General features: G+C 44.5%; 1 protein-coding gene across 2 annotated transcripts in view; it reads left to right on the top strand.

The window, feature by feature from the left end:
* The window catches only part of LOC100174326 (BOS complex subunit NOMO1), a 61,382-nt gene that overhangs the window by 12,420 nt on the left and 25,937 nt on the right, over positions 1–23,025 (top strand). For both annotated transcript variants that reach the window (XM_024241450.2, XM_024241451.3), the window contains exons 5-16: positions 53–159; positions 2,370–2,442; positions 5,419–5,571; positions 6,461–6,598; positions 6,932–7,021; positions 10,236–10,341; positions 10,525–10,675; positions 16,007–16,181; positions 17,576–17,717; positions 18,015–18,146; positions 19,550–19,686; positions 21,547–21,634. In XM_024241450.2, coding sequence (XP_024097218.2) covers positions 53–159; positions 2,370–2,442; positions 5,419–5,571; positions 6,461–6,598; positions 6,932–7,021; positions 10,236–10,341; positions 10,525–10,675; positions 16,007–16,181; positions 17,576–17,717; positions 18,015–18,146; positions 19,550–19,686; positions 21,547–21,634 — 1,492 coding nt within the window. The remainder of the gene's footprint in view (positions 1–52; positions 160–2,369; positions 2,443–5,418; positions 5,572–6,460; positions 6,599–6,931; positions 7,022–10,235; positions 10,342–10,524; positions 10,676–16,006; positions 16,182–17,575; positions 17,718–18,014; positions 18,147–19,549; positions 19,687–21,546; positions 21,635–23,025) is intronic.

Genomic DNA, 23,025 nt, shown 5'->3' with positions numbered 1-23,025 from the left:
TTGAGAGGAGGTTGCTTTGCTGGGTGGGCCCTAACCTTCTTCTCCATGGCAGGTCCTCAGCAAAGGGCAGCCCCTGGGTCCTGCGGGAGTTCAGGTGTCTCTGAGAAACACTGGGACCGAAGCAAAGATCCAGTCCACAGTTACACAGCCTGGCGGAAAGTGAGTAGCATCCTGTCTCTCAGTGCTGCCTTAGAGCCAGACTCTGACAGGGGTCATGGAGCTGGGTTTGGGAGTTTGGATTCAGGCAGTTCTCGGTTCAGATCCTGATTCAGCCTCTTAACTTTGGGTGAGTTCATGCCCCTCAGAGTGCTGAGTTCCCCACACGTGAAATGGAATCCATTTGACCCATCTTGCCTAGCATTGATGGGATGGTTAAATATGAGTTTATACTGGCCAGGCACATTGGCTTGCGCCAATAATCCGAGCACTTTGGGAGGCCAGGATGGGAGGATCACTTGAGTTCCAGAGTTCGAGACCAGCCTGGACAACACAGGGAGACCCGATCTCCACAAATAATTTAAAAAATCATATCAAGCAGTGTCCCATGGGGGAAAAAAATTAGCTGGGTGTGGTGGCATGCTCCTGTGGTCCCAGCTACTCGGTAGGCTGAGGCAGGAGGATTGCTTGAGCCTAGAAGGTTGAGGCTGCAGTGAGCCGTGATCATGTGCCACTGTGCTCCAGCCTCGGCAATAGAGCAAGACCCTGTCTGAAACAAAAAAAGAGTTAATATCCATGAAGCACCTGCTTCAAGGCCTGGGGCTTAGTGGGTCTTCATTTAGCAGCTGAGCCTGGCTCTGGAGCCTGCCAACCTGGGCTTGAATCCCAGCTCCCCCATTTGCTGGCTGGTTGACCTAGGGCAAGTTCCTTAACCCCTCTGTGCCTCAGTTTCTTCTTTGTAAATGAAGATAATTGTGGAACCTATCTCCTAAGTTTACTGGAAAGATAAAATTAATATTATTACTTCAAGCTGCCTGGCATATTAGCTCAAATAGGTTAGCTCAGTTAAGATTAGAAAAAATCATTATTATATCAAAACTGTTTTGTAGTTGGAACTGATGCCTAGCTGACCTTGCTGAGTCAGATTTAAAGCATTTATTTAATGGATATATATAGTTGAGTTGTAAATGTTAACAGATATGCCAAGATTAATACCAGAATAGTTCAAACTGATAATTCCGAAAGCGTTCAAATCATTAGTAACTCCATTAATATACAAACTGACTAAATTGCAAAATAGAAGTTTATAATGAGTCTGTCAGTAAGTTATTCAATTTTAAAGTTATTATTGTTGAAACTAGTTTTCATTTTTGAAATAACATTTACTTCTGCTTCACTGGTGCCTCTCCAGCCCTGGTGTGTAGCAGGAATATGGAGCTGTAATTTTTTTTCTGGGCTAGTAGTTTGGTGTTGACCTTACTAGAAAAAAATAGTGTCTTGAGCCTTCTGAATACCTTTCATCTGCACTAACTGAAACAATGAAACGTGTAGCACTGGGCTATTATGAAAATGAAATAGAAGCTCAATCTTACCGATACTTTGTAATAACGTGATTTCCAAGCCCTATCCAGTTATTACAGGCAAGATTTGACATAATAAAATACCACAGAAGAAGAAATCAAATGCGTTTTCTAGTTCATTTCACTGGACTTAGCCTTCTAATTTGTCAGTCGCCTTACAAATTTGAAGGGATAAACATGTTAGTATACTGGCAGCAGCATTTCCAGCTTTAGCTCGGCTCACTCTGGTGTTAGTCTGTCTACGGCTAGTAGAGTAATTTTCATCAGCTACTGGTTTCTTATCTCAGTTCCTTTGTGCAAAAACCCAGAATGACTTATCTGTGTTTCTCTAAAGGCTTTTTTCTGGGATTCAAATCTTGTCATAGTTTACCCTGCCCTGTGTCATTTGCATCATCTTGGGTCAGCGTCTCCCTCAGCCTGTGCATCTGTTCTGTTCTTTTCACCCCACTTCTCCCTTCCCATGTGTTTCCTTGGACACTTCTGTCCCCTTCTCCTTGTCAGTTCATGCCTGTCACCTCTGTGAAACCCAGTCGAATGTTCTGTGACTGATCCCTGCTGTGCTACAAGGATTGGTTTTATGCCAGAAATCCTTGAGATTAAGGGAGATGTAAGCACTCCTCCTTTCTATCAGCACATGGAACACCCCTCTTGGCACACAGTAAGTGCTCAATAAGCACTCTTTTATGCACATTTGTACGGTGAAGGATTGAATTTCATTCGTGCTCATTTAACAAGCTAATGGAAGTTTGCAGTAATTCCAACATTGTTTTCTTGTGCTGCCGACATTAGTCATACAATTAGAAATACTTGGGTTGTTTGGAGAAAGTTAAATGATTATTTTTTACGTCTTAGGTTTGCATTTTTTAAAGTTCTGCCTGGAGATTATGAAATCCTCGCGACTCATCCAACCTGGGCGTTGAAAGAGGTGAGTGTGACAGCTACGTCTATAGCCATGCCAATAATATGCTGGTCTTGGGACAAATGTAGGGCTTTTCAATTTAGGATATGAAAAGAATTTATGGTTTCTCCAGGACTAGATGAAGAACCAATTGTGCTGTTGTTTAGTTTGGTGGTTATTTATAAGGTGTAACTCCTCACTGTAGCAGATGTTGCTTGTGTTAGTTTCAGTTTTAGGTGACAGTGTTGTCTTCCTGCTGTGAAATAGATCTGTTTTATTAACTATAGCTATTTTAAACTAAATCAACAACAGAAGGCCCTGATGAGATTTATTTGTTGTTCTTTTTTCAGCCTGAAACAGAAATCTGTAAATATACTAAACATTCTAGAAACTGTGGTACGCGTGCCCAAGGAGAATGTGTGAGAATGTTTATTGCAGCTTTGTTTGTAATAGCAAAATATTGTAAACAACCTAAATGCCTTTTAAGAGAAGAATGGATTGGAGTTCCATCATACAATAGGCGGCTGTATGTCAGCAGTAATGAATGAACCAGAGCTACATATATCAATGTAACTACATTTAAAAACAGAGTTGAAGGAAATATGATTTTAAATACTTGTGATAACATCATTTATGGATACAGTCTTTTTTTTTTTTTTAAGACGGAGTCTCGCTCTGTTGCGAAGACTGGAGTGCAGTGTCGTGATCTTGGCTTATTGCAACCTCCGCCTCTTGGGTTCAAGCGATTCTCCTGCCTCAGCCTCCTGAGTAGCTGGGGTTACTGGCGCCTGCCACCATGCCCAGTTAATTTTTGTATTTTTAGTAGGGACAGGGAGGATACAGTCTTATGTAGAAAAATTATGAAGACATGCATGGGAATAGCAGACACTATTCAAAATGATGCTGACTTCTAGAGAAAGAGGGAGGAGGGGGACTTCGGGGTACGCCAGCATCTTGAATTGTATTTTTTTAAATTTCTTTAGCTGGTTAGAAGGTATGTAAGTGTTCTTTAGCATATCTTTTTTTGTTTGACTGAAATAGTTAATAGTCAAAGATCAAAAAAGGAACTCCACCTGGTAGGTGAGGTTCTGTAATAGCCGTCAAAGACCAAATTAAAATAAGACTTAAGGGACATCTTGACATGTTAGCTTCTGTGTTAGTATTGAAGCTGTATCTCATTTTTGCTAAAGAAGCATTGGAATCAGTATTTCAGCTTCTACTCTATAGGTTTTATTATTTTTTTTACTCTGTAGGTTTTACGCACTTATAATTGATGATAGTTTCACACCTAGATGTCTCTTCTTACTGTTTATGACTTTTGGTTTTGGGGGTTTTTCTCTTCTGCAGCAATGTTTAAAAATATTTTATTCGAGGCTGGGCGCAGTTGCTCATGCTGTAATTCCAGCATTATGGGAGGCTGAGGTGGGTGGATCACTTGAGGTCAGGAGTTCGAGATCAACCTGGCCAACATAGTGAAACCACATCTCTACTAAAAATAGAAAAAAATTAGCCGGGAATGGTGGCATGCACCTGTAATCCCAGCTACTCAGGAGGCTGAGGCAGGAGAATGGCTTGAACCTGGGAGGTGGAGGTAGCATTGAGCCAAGATTGCACCACTGCACTGCAGCTTGGGTGACAGAGTGAGACTCCATCTCAAAAAAAAAAAAAAAAAACTTATTCGAAGTGAAAGAGCTTACACATTTATAAATAGAAGGGTTTTTAAGGTTTACATTGTATGTTAATTGTCTGCATAGAAGAATCTGAGTTTATTAATATGAGATTGGGATTTTCAAGTAAAGCATGTTGTTAGAAGTCAGGATAATGTTTATTCTCCTGGGGTGTTAGTGACCGGAAGCAAGTGTGAGGGGCACTTCTGGCTTGCTGGTGCTATTCTGTTGGGTAACCAGTGCCCAATTTGTGACAAGCCCTGTGCTGTGTGCTTAGAATATGTACACTTTTCTTTGTGTTTATTATACCTTAACAAAAATGTTTAAAAGTATACACAAATTGTGAAAAGAACAACTTAAGACAAATTAAACAGAGTTTAATTGAGCATAGAACAATTTGTTAATTGGGCAGCCCCCTGAGCCAGAATAGGTTTACAGCGACTGTGGCACTGTTGCGTGATTGGAAAGGGTTTATGGACAGAAAAAGAAAGTGACGGACAGAAAGTGGAAGTGAGGTACAGAAACAGTTGGATTGGTTACAGCCGGACGTTTGTCTTATTTGCACATGGTTTGAACAGTTGGCCACCTGTGAGTAGTTGAAGGATGGCTGCTTGAATTGGCTGAGACTTGGCAATACGTACAGAGAAACCTTTAGGCCAAACTTAAAATATGTAAGGAGGCAGCTTTAGGCTAATCTTCAGTTAACACTATATATCATTAAAAATAGAAAAAAAAGCAAAATATGCTCATTAAAAAAATTGGAACATATAGAGGAATATAAAGCAGTGGAAACGGAAATTTTGGAAGCTGGAAAAGTATACAAGTAAAATAGCACCATATAGACAAAATCATTATTATTTACATTTTGCCACATTTCCTTTCACTTCATTTTGGGCATTAAAAAATAATGATAAGCCAGGCTCGGTGGCTCACGCCTGTAATCCCAGCACTTTGGGAGGCTGAGGTGGGTGGATCACTTGAGGTCAGGAGTTCGAGACCAGCCTGGCCAACGTGGTGAAACCCTGTCTCTACTAAAAATATGAAAATTAGCCAGGCATGGTTGCGAGCGCTTGTAATCCCCGCTACTTGGGAGGCTGAGGCGGGAGAATCTCTTGAACCCAGGAGGCAGAGGTTGCAGTGAGCCGAGGTTGCGCCATTGCACTCAAGCCTGTGCTACATAGTGAGACTCCATCTCAAAAAAAAAGTGATCATACTAAATAAGCAATTTTATAGATTACATTTCCCAGTTAATATCTTAGCTTCAGCACGTCCTCATGTTGTTAGGCACTTTGCAAGTGTTTATTTTTTTACAGGTTAAAATCTTTTTCTGTTATAGGCAAGCACCACAGTGCGTGTAACCAACTCCAATGCCAATGCGGCCAGTCCCCTCATAGTTGCTGGCTACAATGTGTCTGGCTCTGTCCGAAGTGATGGGGAGCCCATGAAAGGGGTGAAGTTTCTTCTCTTTTCTTCTTTAGTAACTAAAGAGGTAAGCAAAGAAAAGAACAAAAGAGATGGTGTGAAGGGTAGGAGGGTGGGGGATTATAGACCAGAACGTACTGTTTTAAAAAATGCAGGTCTGGGTTGATTTATCATTTTAACACTTAAGAATATCGTCTGTCTCAGGCCGGGTGTGGTGGCTCATGCCTGTAATCCCAGCACTTTGGGAGGCCAAGGTGGGCAGATCACTTGAGGTCAGGAGTTTTAGACCAGCCTGGCCAACATGAAACCCCGTCTCTACTAAAAATACAAAAAAAATTAGCCTGGCATGTTGGCACGTGCCTGTAGTCCCAGCTGCGTGGGAGGCTGAGGCAGTAGAATCGCTTGAACCCGGGAGGTGGAGGTTGCAGTGAGCCGAGATCACGCCACTGTACTCCAGCCTGGGTGACAGAGTGAGAATGTCTCAAAAAAAAAAAAAAAAAAAAAAATTAGAGAATATCATGTGTCTCTGTTGACTCACAAGACATTGCACGTCTACACTGGGAGGCAGTGGTATGTGATGGAAAGTACAGAGGCTTTGAAATCAGACCTGGGTTTAAACAAATCTCAGGTTTAAACAAATGCCTCTTCCTAGCTGTGCGACACTGGGCCAGTCACATTACCTTCCTGAGCCTCCGTTTCCTTATTTGGAGAATGGTGACCCATCATAAGGAAGGACAGTCGTGTCATTTTTCCCGAGAAGACTGTGCCAGTTTTTAACTTTACAACTTGAATATCAAGATTTTTCTTCCTTTTATCTGTATTAATGTGTCTTAGATTTCAGAAATACATATATTGACATGAAACTTAAAAAAATTTTCCTATAATGTGGCTAATTGATGGTATTCAGAACATGTAAATGGAAAAGGAAGTCTTGTCTTTTTTACCCCCTGGCATAGGATGTCCTGGGCTGCAATGTCTCACCAGTGCCTGGGTTCCAGCCCCAAGACGAGAGTCTGGTGTATTTGTGCTACACGGTCTCCAGAGAAGATGGCTCGTTCTCTTTCTATTCCTTGCCAAGTGGGGGCTACACTGTGGTGAGTGAAGCAGATTTCCGTTCTGTTTATGTCTGGGACTCGCATGACACAGTAAGAGCCAATGCTGTTTGGGTGTTAAAGGAAAAGATGGTTGGCCTGCAGTTCTCTGAACACGCTGTTAAGCAGTAACTTACTTAAGATGAGATACTCACCCCTTCGTAATAGCTACAAAAAGGGCAAGGCATCCTCTTTTCAAATCTGCAACAGTTATGATGAATGTTTCTCTTGGTCTGTCTTGAACCCCTTGTCATTTGTGGGCTGCTAGATCGATTATTGATATTGCTGATTGATCATGTTAGTGGTTCTTAGTGATGAACGGACTCTTCCTTCCAGATTCCGTTCTATCGAGGGGAGAGGATTACCTTTGATGTGGCGCCTTCCAGACTTGACTTCACAGTGGAGCATGACAGCCTGAAAATCGAGGTAAGGCTTTTCTGTCTTCTGGAGGGACAGGTGTTTGAGTTCCCATCCCTAGGCACAGGTATTGCAAACATGTTTAAAAAAAAAAAATCAATTATTTTATCTGGAAGGGCTGCTGGAAAAAGTGCAATCTGGTATTATATTCTTTCACATGATGTCCTTATCGTAGAGAGCTGGATTCCTAGTTAAATCTACTCATTCAGTGAAATATATTTATTGATTGCCAGTGACATACATTTCAGGCACCATTCCAGGACTGGGGATACAGCAGTGACCAAAAGAGGCAAAAATTATTGTCCCTGTGGACCTCATTTTTTTTTTTTTTTTAAGATAGGGTCTCAATGTGTGGCTCAAGCTGGAGTGCAGTGGTACGATCTCATCTCACTGCACCCATTGCCTCCAGGGCTCAAGTGATCCTCCCACCTCAGCATCTTGAGTAGCTGGGACCACAGGCGCCTGCCCCCATGCCCAGCTAATTTTTGTATTTTTCTTAGAGATGGGGTTTCACCATGTTGCCCAGGCTGTTCTCTAACTCCTGGGTTCAAGTGATCTGCCTGCCTCGGCTTCCCGAAGTGTTGGGATTACAGGTGTGAGCCATCGCACCTGGCTTGACCTCACGTTCTAATGACAGGAAGGGTCAATACATGTATAGATGTATAAGTTAGAAAGTACAGTAGAAGGTGATAAGTGTTCTCTAGAAAAATAAAGGAAGAAAGGAGGTCGTACAGTATCAGGGTGGAGACAGGGGTTGCAGTTGTACATAGGGTGTTTTTGGGAAGTCCTCCCTGTGAAGGTGACATTTGAGCAACAACCCGAAGGGAAAGAACAAGAAAACCATACTTCACTCCTGCAGGAAGAGTGTGTAAGACTGAGGAAACGGCACATGCAAAGGTCCTGAGGCAGGAGTGTGCTGAAGGGTTTGAGGCACCCCAAGGAGGCCAGGGTGGCTGGAGTGGAGGGAATGAGCAAGGAAGGAGGAGGCGGAAAGAGGTTCAGGGAGGTGACAGGGCGGATTGTACAGGGCTTGGTGGGCCACTTTGCCTATAACTCTGGGTGAGAATTGGCACCACTGGAAGGTTCCTAGCGGAGGAGTGGCGTGATCCTTCTGGCAGCTGCATTGAGGAGAGTTTACAGGGCGTCGGGGTGGAAGTGGGAGACCAGTTGGGATGCCATGGCCGTAAACCAGGTGAGAACTGGCAGAGCTTGGCCCGTGGTGGTAGGAATGGGCAGTGTGATACGTGGCTTGATAAACTGCCTAGACCCTTCCATAAATGGTAAATGTGTTTTTCATCTCACTTACGTCTCCTTTAATTACAGAAGTAGAAAATGGTTACTGTAGAAAATTGGCTAGCTAGAGCAAATCCCAAAAGAAAATAACAGCCTCTCCTAAGTGGACCACCCAGTGTTAGAGTTATTGAAGCAATTATATTTTAATCATTTTCTTTTAATATTACATTTGAAAGTACTGTGTTAAAATCGCTTAAACTGGCAGAAGTGGGCTTTTAGGTCATATGCACAGTGGGGTGCAGACTCTGCATTTAAGATTCAGTGGAGTGTTTGACCGTTCTGCTGTACACTGGAGGGGAAAGAGAAGGGTAAGAAGATGAAGCCTTTACTTTGCTTCTCGTAGCTTGCAGAGAAGGATGGGGGCAGGTGAGCAGGGACAGCTATTCCCAGATTACAGCCAAACATATTTTGAAAATGATGAATGGAATTTCAGGGAATGGGGCCCTATAAGCTCCCTCAGGTCAGGAGCCGTGAGTGTCTTATTCTCTACTGTTTTCCTAACATGTGATTTAGTGCCTAGCACATAGTAGGTGCCCAGCAAAAATATTTGTTGAGTACATGTGTGAATTAATAAGTAGGTAATGCATGGAATGAAACATGTCTTTTTGGAAAGATCAAGAAGGACTACCTGTCATGTGAGACCATCACTAAGAAACCATTTGCTGAAAAAAAAATAAAAAAATAAAAAGAAGGGCTACCTGCATAAAAAGGAAGTCATTTAATTATTTAAAGCTTCATCTCAAATGCTGTTGCACACATGCATGCACACATTCATTCATTCAGGAGTCAGTTATTGAGTGCCTGCTGTGTACCAGGTGACTAAGACAGAAAAAGTCCCTGTCTTCATGAGGTGACATGCTAGTGGGAGGGAGACAACTAAGAAATCAAACGAGGACATTTCAGATGCTGGTAAGTTTGATGAAGATATTAAAATAGGTTAGCAGTGGTGACCTTGGGGATACACAGATCAGGGCTGGAACTCAGTAACTGCAGAGAAAGCACAGGTGTGCTCCTCACAGGCGAGTGGGGCACAGACACAGACACATGGAGCATGGGACCACGTGTGATTCAGTGATGGTGGTGGAGGAGGGTGGTGTAGGTGGATTTCTTTTTTTTTTTCTCTTTTTTTTTTTTTTAATTTTTTTTGAGACAGAGTCTTCCTGTGTCGCACAGGCTGGCACGATCTTGGCTCACTGCAACCTCCGCATCCCAAGTTCAAGTGATTGTCCGGCCTCAGCCTCCCAAGTAGCTGGGATTACAGGCGCCTGCCACCACACCTGGCTAATTTTTGTATTTTTAGAGGAGACAGGGCTTCACCATGTTGGCCAGGCTGGTCTTGAACTCCTGACCTCAAGTGATCTGCCTGCCTCGGCCTCCCAAAGTGCTGGGATTACAGGCGTGAACCACTGCGCCCGGCCTAGGTGGATTTCATAAGGACCTGTGTTCAGGCCATGGTGGAAAGACAGGAGGGGGCATGTGAGACCTTGCAGAGGTGGAATCCGCAGGACCGATCGATGCTGGAGGAGCAGGGAGGGGGCGTCCAAAGTGATGCCGGGGTGTGCATGGGAGGATGGAGGAAGACGTAGTTCACCAAAATGGGGGCATCTGGAGGGGAGGAGATGGCACAGGGGTAAGGGTGGGGGGCTTTTAGAAGCTTGAGTCAGTGACCTTTTAACTAGGGAAGTAAGTCTCTAGACCTTTTCTTTTCTGTTGTTTCACACTCAGCAGTGTGTTGGGAACACAACAGAGAAGACAGGTGTGGGTAAAGTGAGGGGGAGCCCGGCTTGCATACAGGACCGGGGCTCTGAGTGTTGGGAGGTGGGCGGCAGGAGCAGACACGGTAGGTGATGGCCGGCGCAGCAGAAGGAAGCTTTGTGGCTCTGGCACAGGAGCACCTTTGAGCACCTTCTTCTTGTTCTTTGTTTTCTAGCCCGTGTTCCACGTCATGGGATTCTCTGTCACTGGGAGGGTGTTGAACGGACCCGAAGGAGATGGTGTTCCAGAAGCAGTAGTCACCCTGAATAACCAAATCAAAGGTGGGTTGACACAGCAGCCCCTGGCTGATGGCCAGCGCTCTTTTTGGATCACAGAGAGAAATGGAGAGGAACTGATGACTATATGAAAACATGGCTGCTTTTGGTCTCAAGTATTCTGGTGTACATGTAAGGATACACTGTTGTTTTTGGCTTATCTTCTGTTTGTGTGGTTTTGTTTTACAGTTAAAACAAAAGCTGATGGCTCATTCCGCCTTGAGAACATAACCACAGGGACATACACCATCCATGCTCAGAAAGAGCACCTCTACTTTGAAACTGTCACCATCAAAATTGCACCCAACACACCTCAGCTGGCTGACATTATTGCAACAGGGTAAGCTTATCGTGTGGATTTGGAAGCGCCAGTGTTTATGCTGGCAGCCAGTGTGGAACAAAATGACCTGTGTTCTGTGTGTCTTTGCCGAGCTTAAGAACTTAAGAAAGATTAGTACTTTTTTTTTTTTTTTTTTTTGAGAGACAGAGTCTTGCCCTGTTGCCCAGGCTGTAGTGCAGTGGTGCCATCTCAACTCACTGCAACCTCTGCCTCCCAGATTCAAGCAATTCTGCCTCAGCTTCCCAAGTAGCTGGGACTACAGGCGTGCCCCACCACACCTAGCTAATTTTTGTATTTTTTAGTAGAGACGGGGTTTCACTATATGTTGGCCAGGCTAGTCTCAAACTCCTAACCTCAGGCTGTCTGCCTGCTTTGGTCTCCCAAAGTGCTGGGATTACAGGTGTGAGACACTGCACCTGGCCAAGAAAGATTAGTTCTAAATCTTACAAACTGAAGGTACTGACGTGTCAGATGCTTAATGAAAAGTCCCTTGCTTGAAGTTAAAATGGGCTCGTGAAAAAAAATCTTTCATGTCTGACTTTCATGATCTTTCACAGGACCCCTCTTTGCTTAATCTTTGAGGATTTTGGAAGATGGTATCGTTGGTTGAGAAAGCTTATTGGAAGATGTTTCAGGTCATTGGTGTAATTCTTCCTGCTTGTAGTTACTCATTATACTATAAGTACAGGCAGGGACATCTTGTTGAATTCGTGTGGTTTTACCATCATCTGAAGCAAGATTGTGTAGTGCCAAGAACTCGGGCTTTGGAATCAGATCCCGGATTCACCTGCATGTAACCTGCAGAACAGCTTTAGATATAACAGGTGCTCACAAAACAGTAGCTTAGAAGGAGAGTGCAGGGTCTGCTTGGGAGAAGTGCGGCATGAGCAAAGTCAGGCTGTCTCAAAGCAGCATGAGGTGGCTGCAGGTGTAAAGCTGGGTGCTGCCGGAGCAGAATGTACTGGCACGTGAAGGAGGTGATGAGGCCAACCCCCTAGCACCTCCTCACACCCCACCGGGACATAGGGGCTTTCTCCCACTGGGGCCAAGGGGCCATGAGCGGTTTTGAGCATGAAGATAACAAGCTTTGATCATTGTTTTCAAGAGGGCATTCTGAAAACAATGGCATGGAGGAGAGTGGCTTTGAAGGGGACAGTACTTGGGCACAGGAGGTCTGAAAGCAGAGATGACAAGGGCTTGCGTCTTAGGGAAGTCAGGGACAGACTGATGAGATATTTAGGGTGCCCAGCTTGAGAGGTGTGATGGCTGGGGACAGAAAGAGGAGCCAGTTAGGTGATGAGGGTTCAGATTTGGCCACGTCGGTCTGTAGGACCACTAGGTGGAGCTCTTCAATAGGTGCTTGGATGGATGGTAAATCCTGAAGATTTGGCTGCAGGTGGCAGCCAGGACCTCAAATATGTATGTACAGGTAGAATTAGAAGAACAGTAGGCCAAAAACAGAGTGCCAGGTGGCCCAAGGGGGACCTAGGGAGCATGAGGTCATAGGAGCTAAGAAAGTAAGTTTGGGGTAGGAGGTAGTGCCCAACAGGGAGGTCCAGAGAGCTGAGCCCTGGTGAACACAGTCCTCTGGCTTGATCACTGAGGAGGCCACAGTGACTCTTTTCTGTAGACAGACGGAGGTCGAGGTCAAGGAGTCCAGTGGTGAATGGAAGACGAGGAAGCAAATCACCCTCAGAAAGTAATTCTTGGATTTAAGTCTTTCCCACCTTCCATAAACACTTTGTGCAGTTACTCTAGATGAGGCACTGAGAAATGCTTCGTACCTAATAATCAAACTAGTGTTCCGGAGATGGGGCTTTCACCCTTCCGGGGAGACAGACTGAAGACAAATATATCTGTGGCCAGGCTTGATGCCTCACGCCTGTGATCCATCCCAGTGCTTTGGGAGGCAGAGGCGGGTGGATCGCTTGAGCCCAGGAGTTTGAGACCAGTCTGGGCAACTTGGCAAAACACCATCTCTACCAAAACTGCAAAAATTAGCTAGTCTTATAACCTGGTCTAAAAATAAATAAATAAAGAGATAAAAATTAAAAAATAAAATAACAAGATTTTAAAAAAAGACAAAAAAGACAAATACATTTATGCTGCTAAATTATGGCAAGTGTTATGCAGGGAAGAGACCAGGGTGCTGCAAGAAGAGCTAATTTAGAGTGGGAGCTCTGCAGGGCTCTCTGGGTTGCAGAGACCTTAGTAAAGACTAAAAGTCAGCTAAAGAAAGATCTTCCCTAGTAGAGGAGCAGTGTGCTCGGAGGCCTGCACAGGATAGGAAGGACCTGAAAGGCAGTCTGCACAGCTGGAGGAGGTGGGTGAGGTCAGGGAGCTCTGGGGCCTTGTAGCCCTGCTTTGGGGTTAGGCTTTGCTCCCTAATGCAGTGGAAACCCGTTAGGAGTTGTCAGTTGGTTGGCCGGGCACGGTGGCTCACGCCTGTGATCTCAGCACTTTGGGAGGCTGAGGCGGGCGGATCACGAGGTCAGGAGTTCGAGACCAGCCTGGCCAGCATGGTGAAACCCGGTCTCTACTAAAGATACAAAAGGTTGGCGGGGCATGGTGGTCTGCGCCTATAATCCCAGCAACTTGGGAGGCTGAGGCAGGAAAATCGCTTGAACCGGGGAGGCAGGGGTTGCAGTGAGCCGAGATTGCACCATTGCACTCCAGCCTGGACGACAGGGTGAGATTCCGTCTCAAAAAAAAAAGAGTTATCAGTTGGCAAGGGAGTGATAGCGATCATGGTACTTTAAAAAGTTTGTTTTTCTTCCTGGCTGCTGTGTGGAGAATGGATTGGAGGAAAGCCATGCTGTGAATGGAGGGGCCAGATATGAGGCGGTGGCGGTTGTCCGGAGGAGATGTGGTGGTGGCTGGGCCCAGGCGGCTGGCAGGCGAGGGAGCGAGGAGTAGATGAATTTGGTAGGTCACATGGAGAACACACCCACAGGCCTGTGCTGTTGAGGTTTCAGGTTTCTTATTTGAGCCACTGGGTAGATGGAGGAGGCGCTGTTCACAGAGATGGAGGAAATATATTTATTTTCTCCTTTAAAGTAGAGTATTTGGGTCAAAGAAAGAAAAATAGCATTTGTTGAACATTTTCGGAAAATCTCTTTTTTTTTTTTGGCCAACATACTACATTTGCCTTTTTAGCACATTGATACTTCTTACTATTTCTTTTCCTTTTTATTTTTTTGAGACAGGGTCTTATTCCGTTGCCCAGGCTAGAGTACAGTGGCGCCATCTCAGCTCACTGCAGCCTCCGCCTCTCGGGTTCAAGTGTTTCTCCTGCCCCAGCCTCCTGAGTAGCTGGGATTACAGGCATGTGCCACCGCACCTGGCTAATTTTTATATTTTTTAGTAGAAATGGGGTTTTGCCGTGTTAGCTAGGCTGGTCTCGAACTCCTGACCTCAAGTGACCCACCCGTCTTGGCTTCCCAAAGTGCTGGGATTACAGGCTGAGCCATGGTGCCTAGTCTTCCTTTAAAGTAAAATAAAAAAATTACTCAATTTATTGTAAAAACAAACTCTTTGGCTTCTGTCTAAATGACTGTGAAAATAGAGTTATCTCAATATCCACCAATATTACCTGTTTCTGTCCATATATATATTTAAACCCTGTTGAAAGAATTTACTGATACAAATCAATTTTTAAGGGCTTCAATATAACGGAACCTTTTTCTACCACCCTTTTGGTTTATTTTTCCAAACTAAGCCAGTATAGATTTGAGGTTTAGGGAAAATAGGCACTTCTTTTTAATAAAAATATGAGCTAAAACAGATCTTATGGTTCAAATATTTACAACTTAAGGAGGCAAAGAGATTTGATAGGAAATAGACAAGGTGATGTGTCCCGACAGGTACACAAATCAAGAGAATATGAAAGGTCCGTGGGAATGATTGTGCCAGTGTTCGCTTCCCATCCTTTTATTCTGAAAGTTCACAGTAGGGGAATGTGAGAACCAAAATGCATATGCTAGGTCAGGGATTGGGACACTTTCTCTGTGGAGAGCCAGAGAATAACTATTTTAGGCTTCGTGAGCCATACGGTCTCTAGGACAACAGCTGAGATAGACAATTTGTAAATGAATGGGCAGAGTGCAACACACCTACATTTTTGGACACCACAATTTGCATTTCATATAATTTTTACTTGCCTTGAAATATTATCTTCCTTTTGATTTTTTTTTTTTTTTAATTTTAACCACTTAAGAGTGTAAAAACCTTTTTCTCGGCTTGCAGTTCATACACAAACAGGAGGGGGGCCCTGACTTGGTCCTTGGGTCGTAGTTTGTTGACCCATGCTGGAGATAGTGAGCTCCTGTAGCTGGGCAGTCCCTTCACTCTGAAGAAATGACTGTGTTTTTCACGATTCCTAGATTTCGCATACACAGTCTTCCACCATTTCATTGTGTTTTCCACTGTTTTTTTATTTGAGGCGGAGCGGTGGTTCCAACATTGAATGTACCCCTAATTGTCAGAATCCAACATTCTTGATTATGTCAAAAGTAACTAATTTTTATCTAAAATGATTCTTGAAAATGAACAGTTGAAAAGACAACTGTGACCGCCAGCTAGGATGTACTATTACACTTTAACACACCAACTGCTTCAGAAATGAAGACCAGCACTCCAAGGATGATGGTCGTTGTAGGGGGGCCTCTCATGTGTTTTTCGAGGGATGCCTTGCAACACCTTACTCCTTATTTAGAATCTCAAATCTGAATCATTACCTTAATAGGGCTTTTCAGTTATAAGTTACATTTGTGGCTCCTACCTCCCAAGGAGTTCAATTTTAGCTTTGCATTTTTTAACTTAATTACCTTTTCTGTTCCAGTCTCCCAGTTTGCTTTCATCCATGTATTATATATAATCACAAGCAAGGAAGACGTCTTTGATAATCCTGACTTATTTGATGGCCTGGTTAATGCCACAGTTTCTTAGGCAGCTTAGAGCTCTTGCTTTTAAGGGCTAGCCCACATTCTTAGTCCAAGGCCACTCCACTGTCAACGATCCAATTACCTGAAACGTTTTTATTATCTGCAGATTTTCTTAAAATCGCCTCTGCAGTGGGGGATTGCCAGATGTCACCCGGAACACACAAACAGCCCCACTACGGGCCCCTGTTCTGCAGAAAGACGCCCAGTCTTCCTTCTGAAGGTTGCTTTTTAAAACCAGAATCATCTGGACTGCATTCTGTCTCTTCATTAAGATTAGACTATTCTCAGAAACAAGGGCTGGGAGAGGGCTGCGTCTTTCCTGGTCGATAAGAGCCTTTCCTATTATAATTGAGTCCTCGTGCTGGAATGAATGGTCTTCTCTTTGCAGGTTCAGTGTCTGTGGTCAGATATCAATCATTCGCTTCCCCGACGCCGTCAAGCAGATGAATAAATACAAAGTTGTCCTGTCATCTCAAGACAAGGACAAGTCTTTGGTCACCGTGGAGACGGATGCTCATGGATCATTTTGTTTTAAAGCAAAACCAGGGACTTACAAAGTGCAGGTGCGATGCACTGTTTTAAATTTAAAATGTTTTGAGAAAAAGCAATGATTTTTAGAAGGGTTATTAGCTTGAATGGGGTTAGAGAAAGAGCATTCCAGTTTCCAACTTCTTGTTTCTAAGTCTTTACAATCTGCACCAGTAGAGGAGAGTCAGATAGGCATCCAGCTAAAAAATAATGCCATCTGCCTCTCTTTTTTCCAGTCTTGGTGTTTATTAGTATGAGGCTGCCAGTCACTCCTCTACCTTCAGGCTTCTGGCTGCTGTAGAATATTGATGAGTCCAAAAGGACACCAAAAATGAACTCTACTAATGGCAGCTCAAAAATGGCCGTAGTGCATGGCTTCTGGGACCCCAGGCCAGAATGGAGCTTCCCATTTCCTGCTTTGCCCTGACTTCAAGATGGCTGGGCAGGGACCATGCGACTTATCCATTCAAGCAGGCTGAGAACGGGGAGACGCTCTGGCCTGTGGTCTCATCACCATGGTGAAGGCCCAAGCCACAACTGGTCCAAGCAAGCAAGAGACAGGACAGAGCAGAGGTCAGCCCACCATGCCTTTCAGTGCAGTGGCGCTGCCCTTGGGGAGAGACTTTTCCGTGGGCTCTCACCCATCAAATCAGCAGCTGCCCTTCCTCCCTGTGGAAGAGCAAATAACACAAAGGGAGAGGGCCGAGAAGGTTCCCTGTTAGACTCTACTCTCCTCTAGGGCAAAGTGGGGTCCCTCCCTCTGTGGGAAACAGGGTAGGAGATTGCGTTCTCCCTGCTTCCACAGAACAGCGTGGTGTGTGGGTTGACAGCTGCCTTTATTAGATGGTAGCTGGCTTCTTGTGAAGATGTCCACATTGACAAGCCTTTGGAAGCCCTTTCGGAAGCATGATGGACTTTTCCAACGAAGGGCAGTGTTGTCTTTACTAGGGATGAAAGAGTTGACCGCTGCTACCTTCACCTGTTCCTCTTCTTAGCCCATGAAAGGCACACAGAACAATAGGAAGAAGAAAATGACTTAATTCCACCAAAGTGTCATCCACGTAGTGTTGACAGCTTCAGAGCTTATGCTACAAGTGATCCGAAGCCAGGAAAAGTGACTGGGATGTAGTATGGTTTCTAGTATGTAAGTGAGGCATGTCCGCTTTGTGTGCCTGTGGGGAATTAGGCCAGATAGACTTTTGTTCATACACATGGGTCTGTTGAGGCTAATTTTTCATCTGGGTAGAACTGTATTTACTTCACACAAGTTATTCGTGGATTCGTTGTGATTGTAAAATCGGCCTGGAAACGAACCTTTGGCCTTGAAAATCTCTTTAGCCTTGGTCCCAGATGAATGTTCTAGCGCCCTGTAGGTCGGGGGAAGATCTCCCTGAATGCAGCCTCTAACGTTCCATCCACGTTTCTGCAGGTGATGGTTCCTGAGGCAGAAACCAGAGCAGGGCTGACGTTGAAACCCCAGACGTTTCCTCTTACTGTGACCGACAGGCCCGTGATGGATGTGGCCTTTGTACAGTTCTTGGCATCAGTTTCTGGGAAAGTCTCTTGTTTGGGTAAGATATCACTGGAAAGTAAGAACACATAGTTTCAAAGAAGTCAGCCGGTAGGAGTGGGATTTGGGAAACTTTTCCTTTTGCCTTTGCTGTTTGCTACTGATCACCTGCGTGCGAGGGAGACTTCTTGGAGTCAAGTGGATGCACGTTAGCTTGAAAGAAGCACCCCCTCCGCCTCCGGCCACTGTCTCTTAGGAGCTCAGTAGTAGCAAGAAGCTATTACATAGGGTTAGGATTCGAACCTGTGCTGAAGCCTTATGAGGGGTCACATGGGGCCCTCCCTTCTTTTCCCTGCAGACACCTGCGGTGACTTGCTGGTGACTCTACAGTCCCTGAGCCGCCAGGGTGAGAAGCGGAGCCTCCAGCTCTCCGGCAAGGTCAACTCCCTGACTTTCACCTTTGACAACGTGCTCCCTGGAAAATACAAAAGTAAGAATTGGAAGGCAACATCCTGTGGCCCTCACACACTTCTTGTCTTTGTAAACTTTCTAAAACTCAGGTCTCAAATTGTATCACGACCATGTACCTTTCCTCGTTTTAAGTCGTCTTTGCCTCGTGACCTTGACTGCATTATTTAGCATTGGACAAGCATGGAGGAGTCCAGGCCCTGAGCTGACCGCCACCTTGTCCGCACAGCCCACTGGCTGCTTCTGTTAAGGGAGGGTGCCCCGACGTACGGCATTTTGTTTCTAAAGGCCAGAAAAAGGAGTGTGAAGTAGTTCTACTGATGTGTTCTACTAACTTAGCAGTACTGGTGCTGAGTACTGACCATGGCAAGGTACTTGACCTCCCCGAAACTCAGTTTTCCCATCTGTAAAATAGACGTAATGGAACCTTTCTGCAGAATATAAGACTAAAAGAAGTAAAGTTTATAAAGCACGTTGTGCAGAGAGCCAGCTAAGTAGCTGGTGCCCACAAATGTTACTTCCCTTTTCCTTGCCCTTCTCAAGAAGCTACTTCTTGCCTGTATTTCTGCTGTTTCAGAAATCAGCTTGGGGCTGCTGGCAGTGGATAGCTTATAAAACAGACTGCTTTTTCTGGAATTATATTAATATTTTCTGTTATGGCAGGGCTTGGCAGACTACAAAAACTGCCTATTTTTAAAAGCATAGTTTCCTTAGAACACAGCCTTGCCCATTTGTTTATGGATTCTCTGTGGCTGCTCGTGTGTAACAGTGGCCAAGTCGAGTGGTTGAGGCCGACAAAGCATGTAGCCTGCAAAACTGAAAAGACTTACAGAAAAAGTTTGTGGATCCCTGAATACCTTACTTGCAGCCTGATCTTACAGGCCCCATTGGATTTCTTTCTTGATGTAATGGACATTGGTTCCAGTTTTTTTTTTCTTTTTTTTTTGAAATTTAGCCTCGCTGTGTCACCCAGGCTGGAGTGCGGTGGCGCGACCTTGGCTCACTGCAACCTCTCCGCCTTCTGGGTGCAGGAGATTCTCTTGCCTCAGCCTCCCGAGTAGCTGGGATTACAGGCACGCACCACCATGCCTGGATAACTTTTGTATTTTTAGTAGAGATGGGGTTTTGCCATGTTGGCCAGGCTGGTCTTGAACTCCTGGCCTCAAGCCATCCACCTACCTCGGCCTCCCATAGTGCTGGGATTATTGGTGTGAGCCACCATGCTTGGCTCCATGTTTTCTTTGGCAGTAATTTATTCCAAATACTGCTAGTTATAAATATATGTATGTGTATATTTCTATCTTTATGTCTACATACACACCCGCTTTTTAAAATTAGTTAATTCATGATCATTGTTTCTGGTGGTGTGCAGGGAGGTGGTGTGCTCCACGCCCATGTGTCCATTTTTGGTGCTTGCTTTTGCAGTAAGCATCATGCATGAGGATTGGTGCTGGAAGAACAAGAGCCTGGAGGTAGAAGTGCTGGAGGATGACGTGTCTGCAGTTGAGTTCAGGCAGACGGGCTACATGCTGAGATGTTCCCTGTCTCACGCCATCACTCTGGTATGTACGGCTTACGGAGTCTCTTATATGGAAAAATGCTCGCCTTGTGGATATCAAGAAAGACTAACATGCCAGGAATATTGTAAACGTAGGCAAGTCAGATTTCCTTTTCTGCCTCTCCACTCGCCCACCTGTTACACAAGGCATAATCAGGAAGCATTTCTAATCTCTCCGTAGAAGGACCCCTGTATTTAGGAGATTTCCCCGTCCTGGCCCTACACTAAATCTGACCGGTGATTTGGGGTGGCCTTTGGTACAGTGCAGAGCACACTGGCTTTATATTGTTAGTAGTAATAGCTTTGGGTAAATTCATTTACTGCTTCTCAGCCTCAGTTTTCACTGAAAATTGAGATCTTAATATCTACTTCTCAGGGTTATGGCAGGACTTAAGTGAACCTCTTAGGTATCAAAGTGTCCTTGGTGTACTCTGCTCTTGTTTATTAAGATGCTGTCAAGTGAGTTTCTCTGATATATATAATATGGTTTTTTTGTTTTTGTTTTTGTTTTTTTTGTGATGGTATCTTGCTCTGTTGCCCAGGCTGGAGTGCAGTGGAGCAATCTTGGCTCACTGAAACCTCCACCTCCCGGGTTCAAATGATTCTCCTGCCTCAGCCTCCCGAGTAGCTGGGACTAGAGGTGTGTGCCACCATGCCCAGCTAATTTTTTTTTTTTTTTTTTTTTTGTATTTTTAGTAGAGACAGAGTTCCACCATGTCGGCCAGGCTGGTCTTAAACTCCTGACCTCAGGGGATCCACCCGCATTGGCCTCCCAGAGTGCTAGGATTACAGGCGTGAGCCACTGTGCTCCACCTTCTCTGGTATATTTATTCCAGCGCAGAGAACGAAGCTGTAAACAGGATCTTAGCTTCTTGCTGACCGTGGTCTCTGTGGCCTGAAAGGCAGTGTGAAACGGGTTTCAGGAGCACCTCTGTAGATCCCTTCGTGAATTTTCTATAATGTTTTGATGTCGAGCAACGGCAGATGTCATCATCAGGTCTTAGTTTCTCTGTAGAGAAACTAGAAGAATTGGAACTGGCGTTTCACGTGCCAGCTTACTCCCCTAACTGCTTAATTACAAAAACTCGACAGGCTGATTTGTTATAAGAGATCAATTAATAACCGGTTCATAATAAGTGATAGATATTTAGGAAACCTTTCCCTTCCAGCAATGGAGTGGATTTCCAGCTCTCTTGTAATAAGATCCTTTTTTTTTTTTTTTTTTTGACACTTCCTTAACCCCTTCTTTATCTCCTCCCACTCTCCCCTCACTCGCCGGGCCCCAGCCACGGTGGTCCTCTCCAGTCCCACGCTAAGCTCACTCCCTCCTCAGGGCCTTTGCACATACTCTCCCCTCTGCCTGGAGTGCCGTGTCTTCTCCAGAAACACGTGTCATTGGTTTTTCCTCCTCATTCAGGCGCAGCCTTATTGTTCAGGAGAGATGTGTCCTGGGACCAGCGAGCTAAAGACCCCTAGGCGGGGATTGTTCTTCTCTTGCTTTCCTGTTTATTTTCACGGCTTCGTTACTGACCAGTTGAGATCACTAATCTATTTGTTGATGCATTGATTTTGTCTTCCTGTGTTAGAACATAAGCCCTGTGAGCGCAGGAGCCACGGTCATGACTCCCAAGGCCCAGCCTTGTGTCTGTCACATAGCAGGTGCTCAATAAATATTAGTTGATTGAATGAAAAATGGCACACTTCTGTTGGAAGTTTTGGGAGGTTTTTAATTTTCCTGCGGCACCCAACTGCTCCAATGATTAATGGGCAAAACAGATGACTGGTTTGGAAAGAGAAATATTATTAATCATCTTGGTGTCTCCATCTCGCCTAGTAAGTCATTGTATTGGCTTTGCTCCCTTAGGAATTTTATCAGGATGGAAATGGACGTGAGAATGTGGGGATTTATAACCTCTCCAAAGGAGTCAACCGATTCTGCCTGTCCAAGCCTGGTAAGTTTGGAAGGATTGATATGCCATGAATTAGAAAAATGGAAAGGCACCGGAGGATGGTTTTGAAGGCATTTTTTTCTACCTTGGTTCTGTTTGCATCAGGCTTTCAATTTCAGTGTGTTCAACCTGCTCTTGTTTTTCTGTCTCTCTTGGATTTGAGTTGGGTAGAGACCACTGGGCCCTTTCACCTCCAAAAATATACCATTGGCCAATGACCTCTCCTTATAGTGCTGTTTTAAAATTTGAATCATTTCCCACTTTGCTTAAAATCTTTCAGTGGCTTCTTGCTCTTTCTCATTTTTTTTTTTCTCTTTTTTTTTTTTTTTTGAGATGGAGTCTTGCTCTGTCACCCAGGCTGGAGTGCAGTGGCTCGATCTTGGCTCACTGCAGCCTCTGCCTCCTGGGTTCAAGCGATTCTCCTGCCTCAACCTCTTGAGTAGCTGGGATTACAGGCACCCGCCACCACATCCAGCTAATTTTTGTATTTTTAGTAGGGATGGGTTTCACCACGTTGTCCAGGCTGGTCTCAAACTCCTGACCTCAAGTGATCCGCCCGCCTCAGCCTCCCAAAGTGCTGGGATTACAGGTGTGAGCCGCTGCACCCAACCCTCTCTCTTTTATAATGGCTTTTTTGGAGACAGAATTTGCATATCATAAAACTCACCTATTTAAGATGTACAATAAAATGATTTGTAGTAAATTTGTCAAGTTGCACAACCGTGGCCAGAATCCAGTTTTAGACTTGTTCGTCACCCACAATGTAAGATCCTCTGTGCCTGTTGACAGTTAATCCCTGTTTCTAGCCACGGCCAGCCACTGATCTATTTTCTGTCCCCATGGATTGGCTTTTTTTGGACGTTTATCATACGATGCTGGTATTTTGTTTGGCTTCTTTTATTTAACATGTTTTTAAAGTTTATCTGTGTCATAGCACATATCAGTAGTTTGTTCTGTTACATTGCTGTGTAGTATTCTGGTGTGTGGTTATATCATATTTTGTGTATCCATTTACCAGTTGGTGGATATTTGAGTGGTTTCCAGTTTGGCGCTGTTATGACTAATGTTACGGACATTCTTGTACAAGTCTTTGTGTCCATATGTTTTCATTTTTCTTGTTTCAATACCTAGGAATGGAATTGCTGCATTGTGTGATAAATTTATGTTTAACCTTTTAAGAAACTGTCAAATTGTTTTCCACAGAGGCTGTGTCATTTGATATTCCCACCAGCAATGCACGAGGGTTCCTGTTTCTTCACCTCCTTCGCCAACATTTGTTATTGTCTGTTTTATTATAGTCATCTTGGTAGATGTGAAGTCGTGTCTCATTGTGGTTTTGTTTTGCGTTTTCCTAATGAATAATTCAGTGGCTCCTCCTTTTGGTTCCCAAGATA

Source organism: Pongo abelii, chromosome 18 (genome assembly GCF_028885655.2).
Source record: "Pongo abelii isolate AG06213 chromosome 18, NHGRI_mPonAbe1-v2.0_pri, whole genome shotgun sequence".
NCBI classification, from domain to species: Eukaryota; Metazoa; Chordata; class Mammalia; order Primates; family Hominidae; genus Pongo; species Pongo abelii.
The sequence above is the reverse complement of the archived record's forward strand: the minus strand, read 5'-3'. Positions and strand labels throughout refer to the sequence as shown.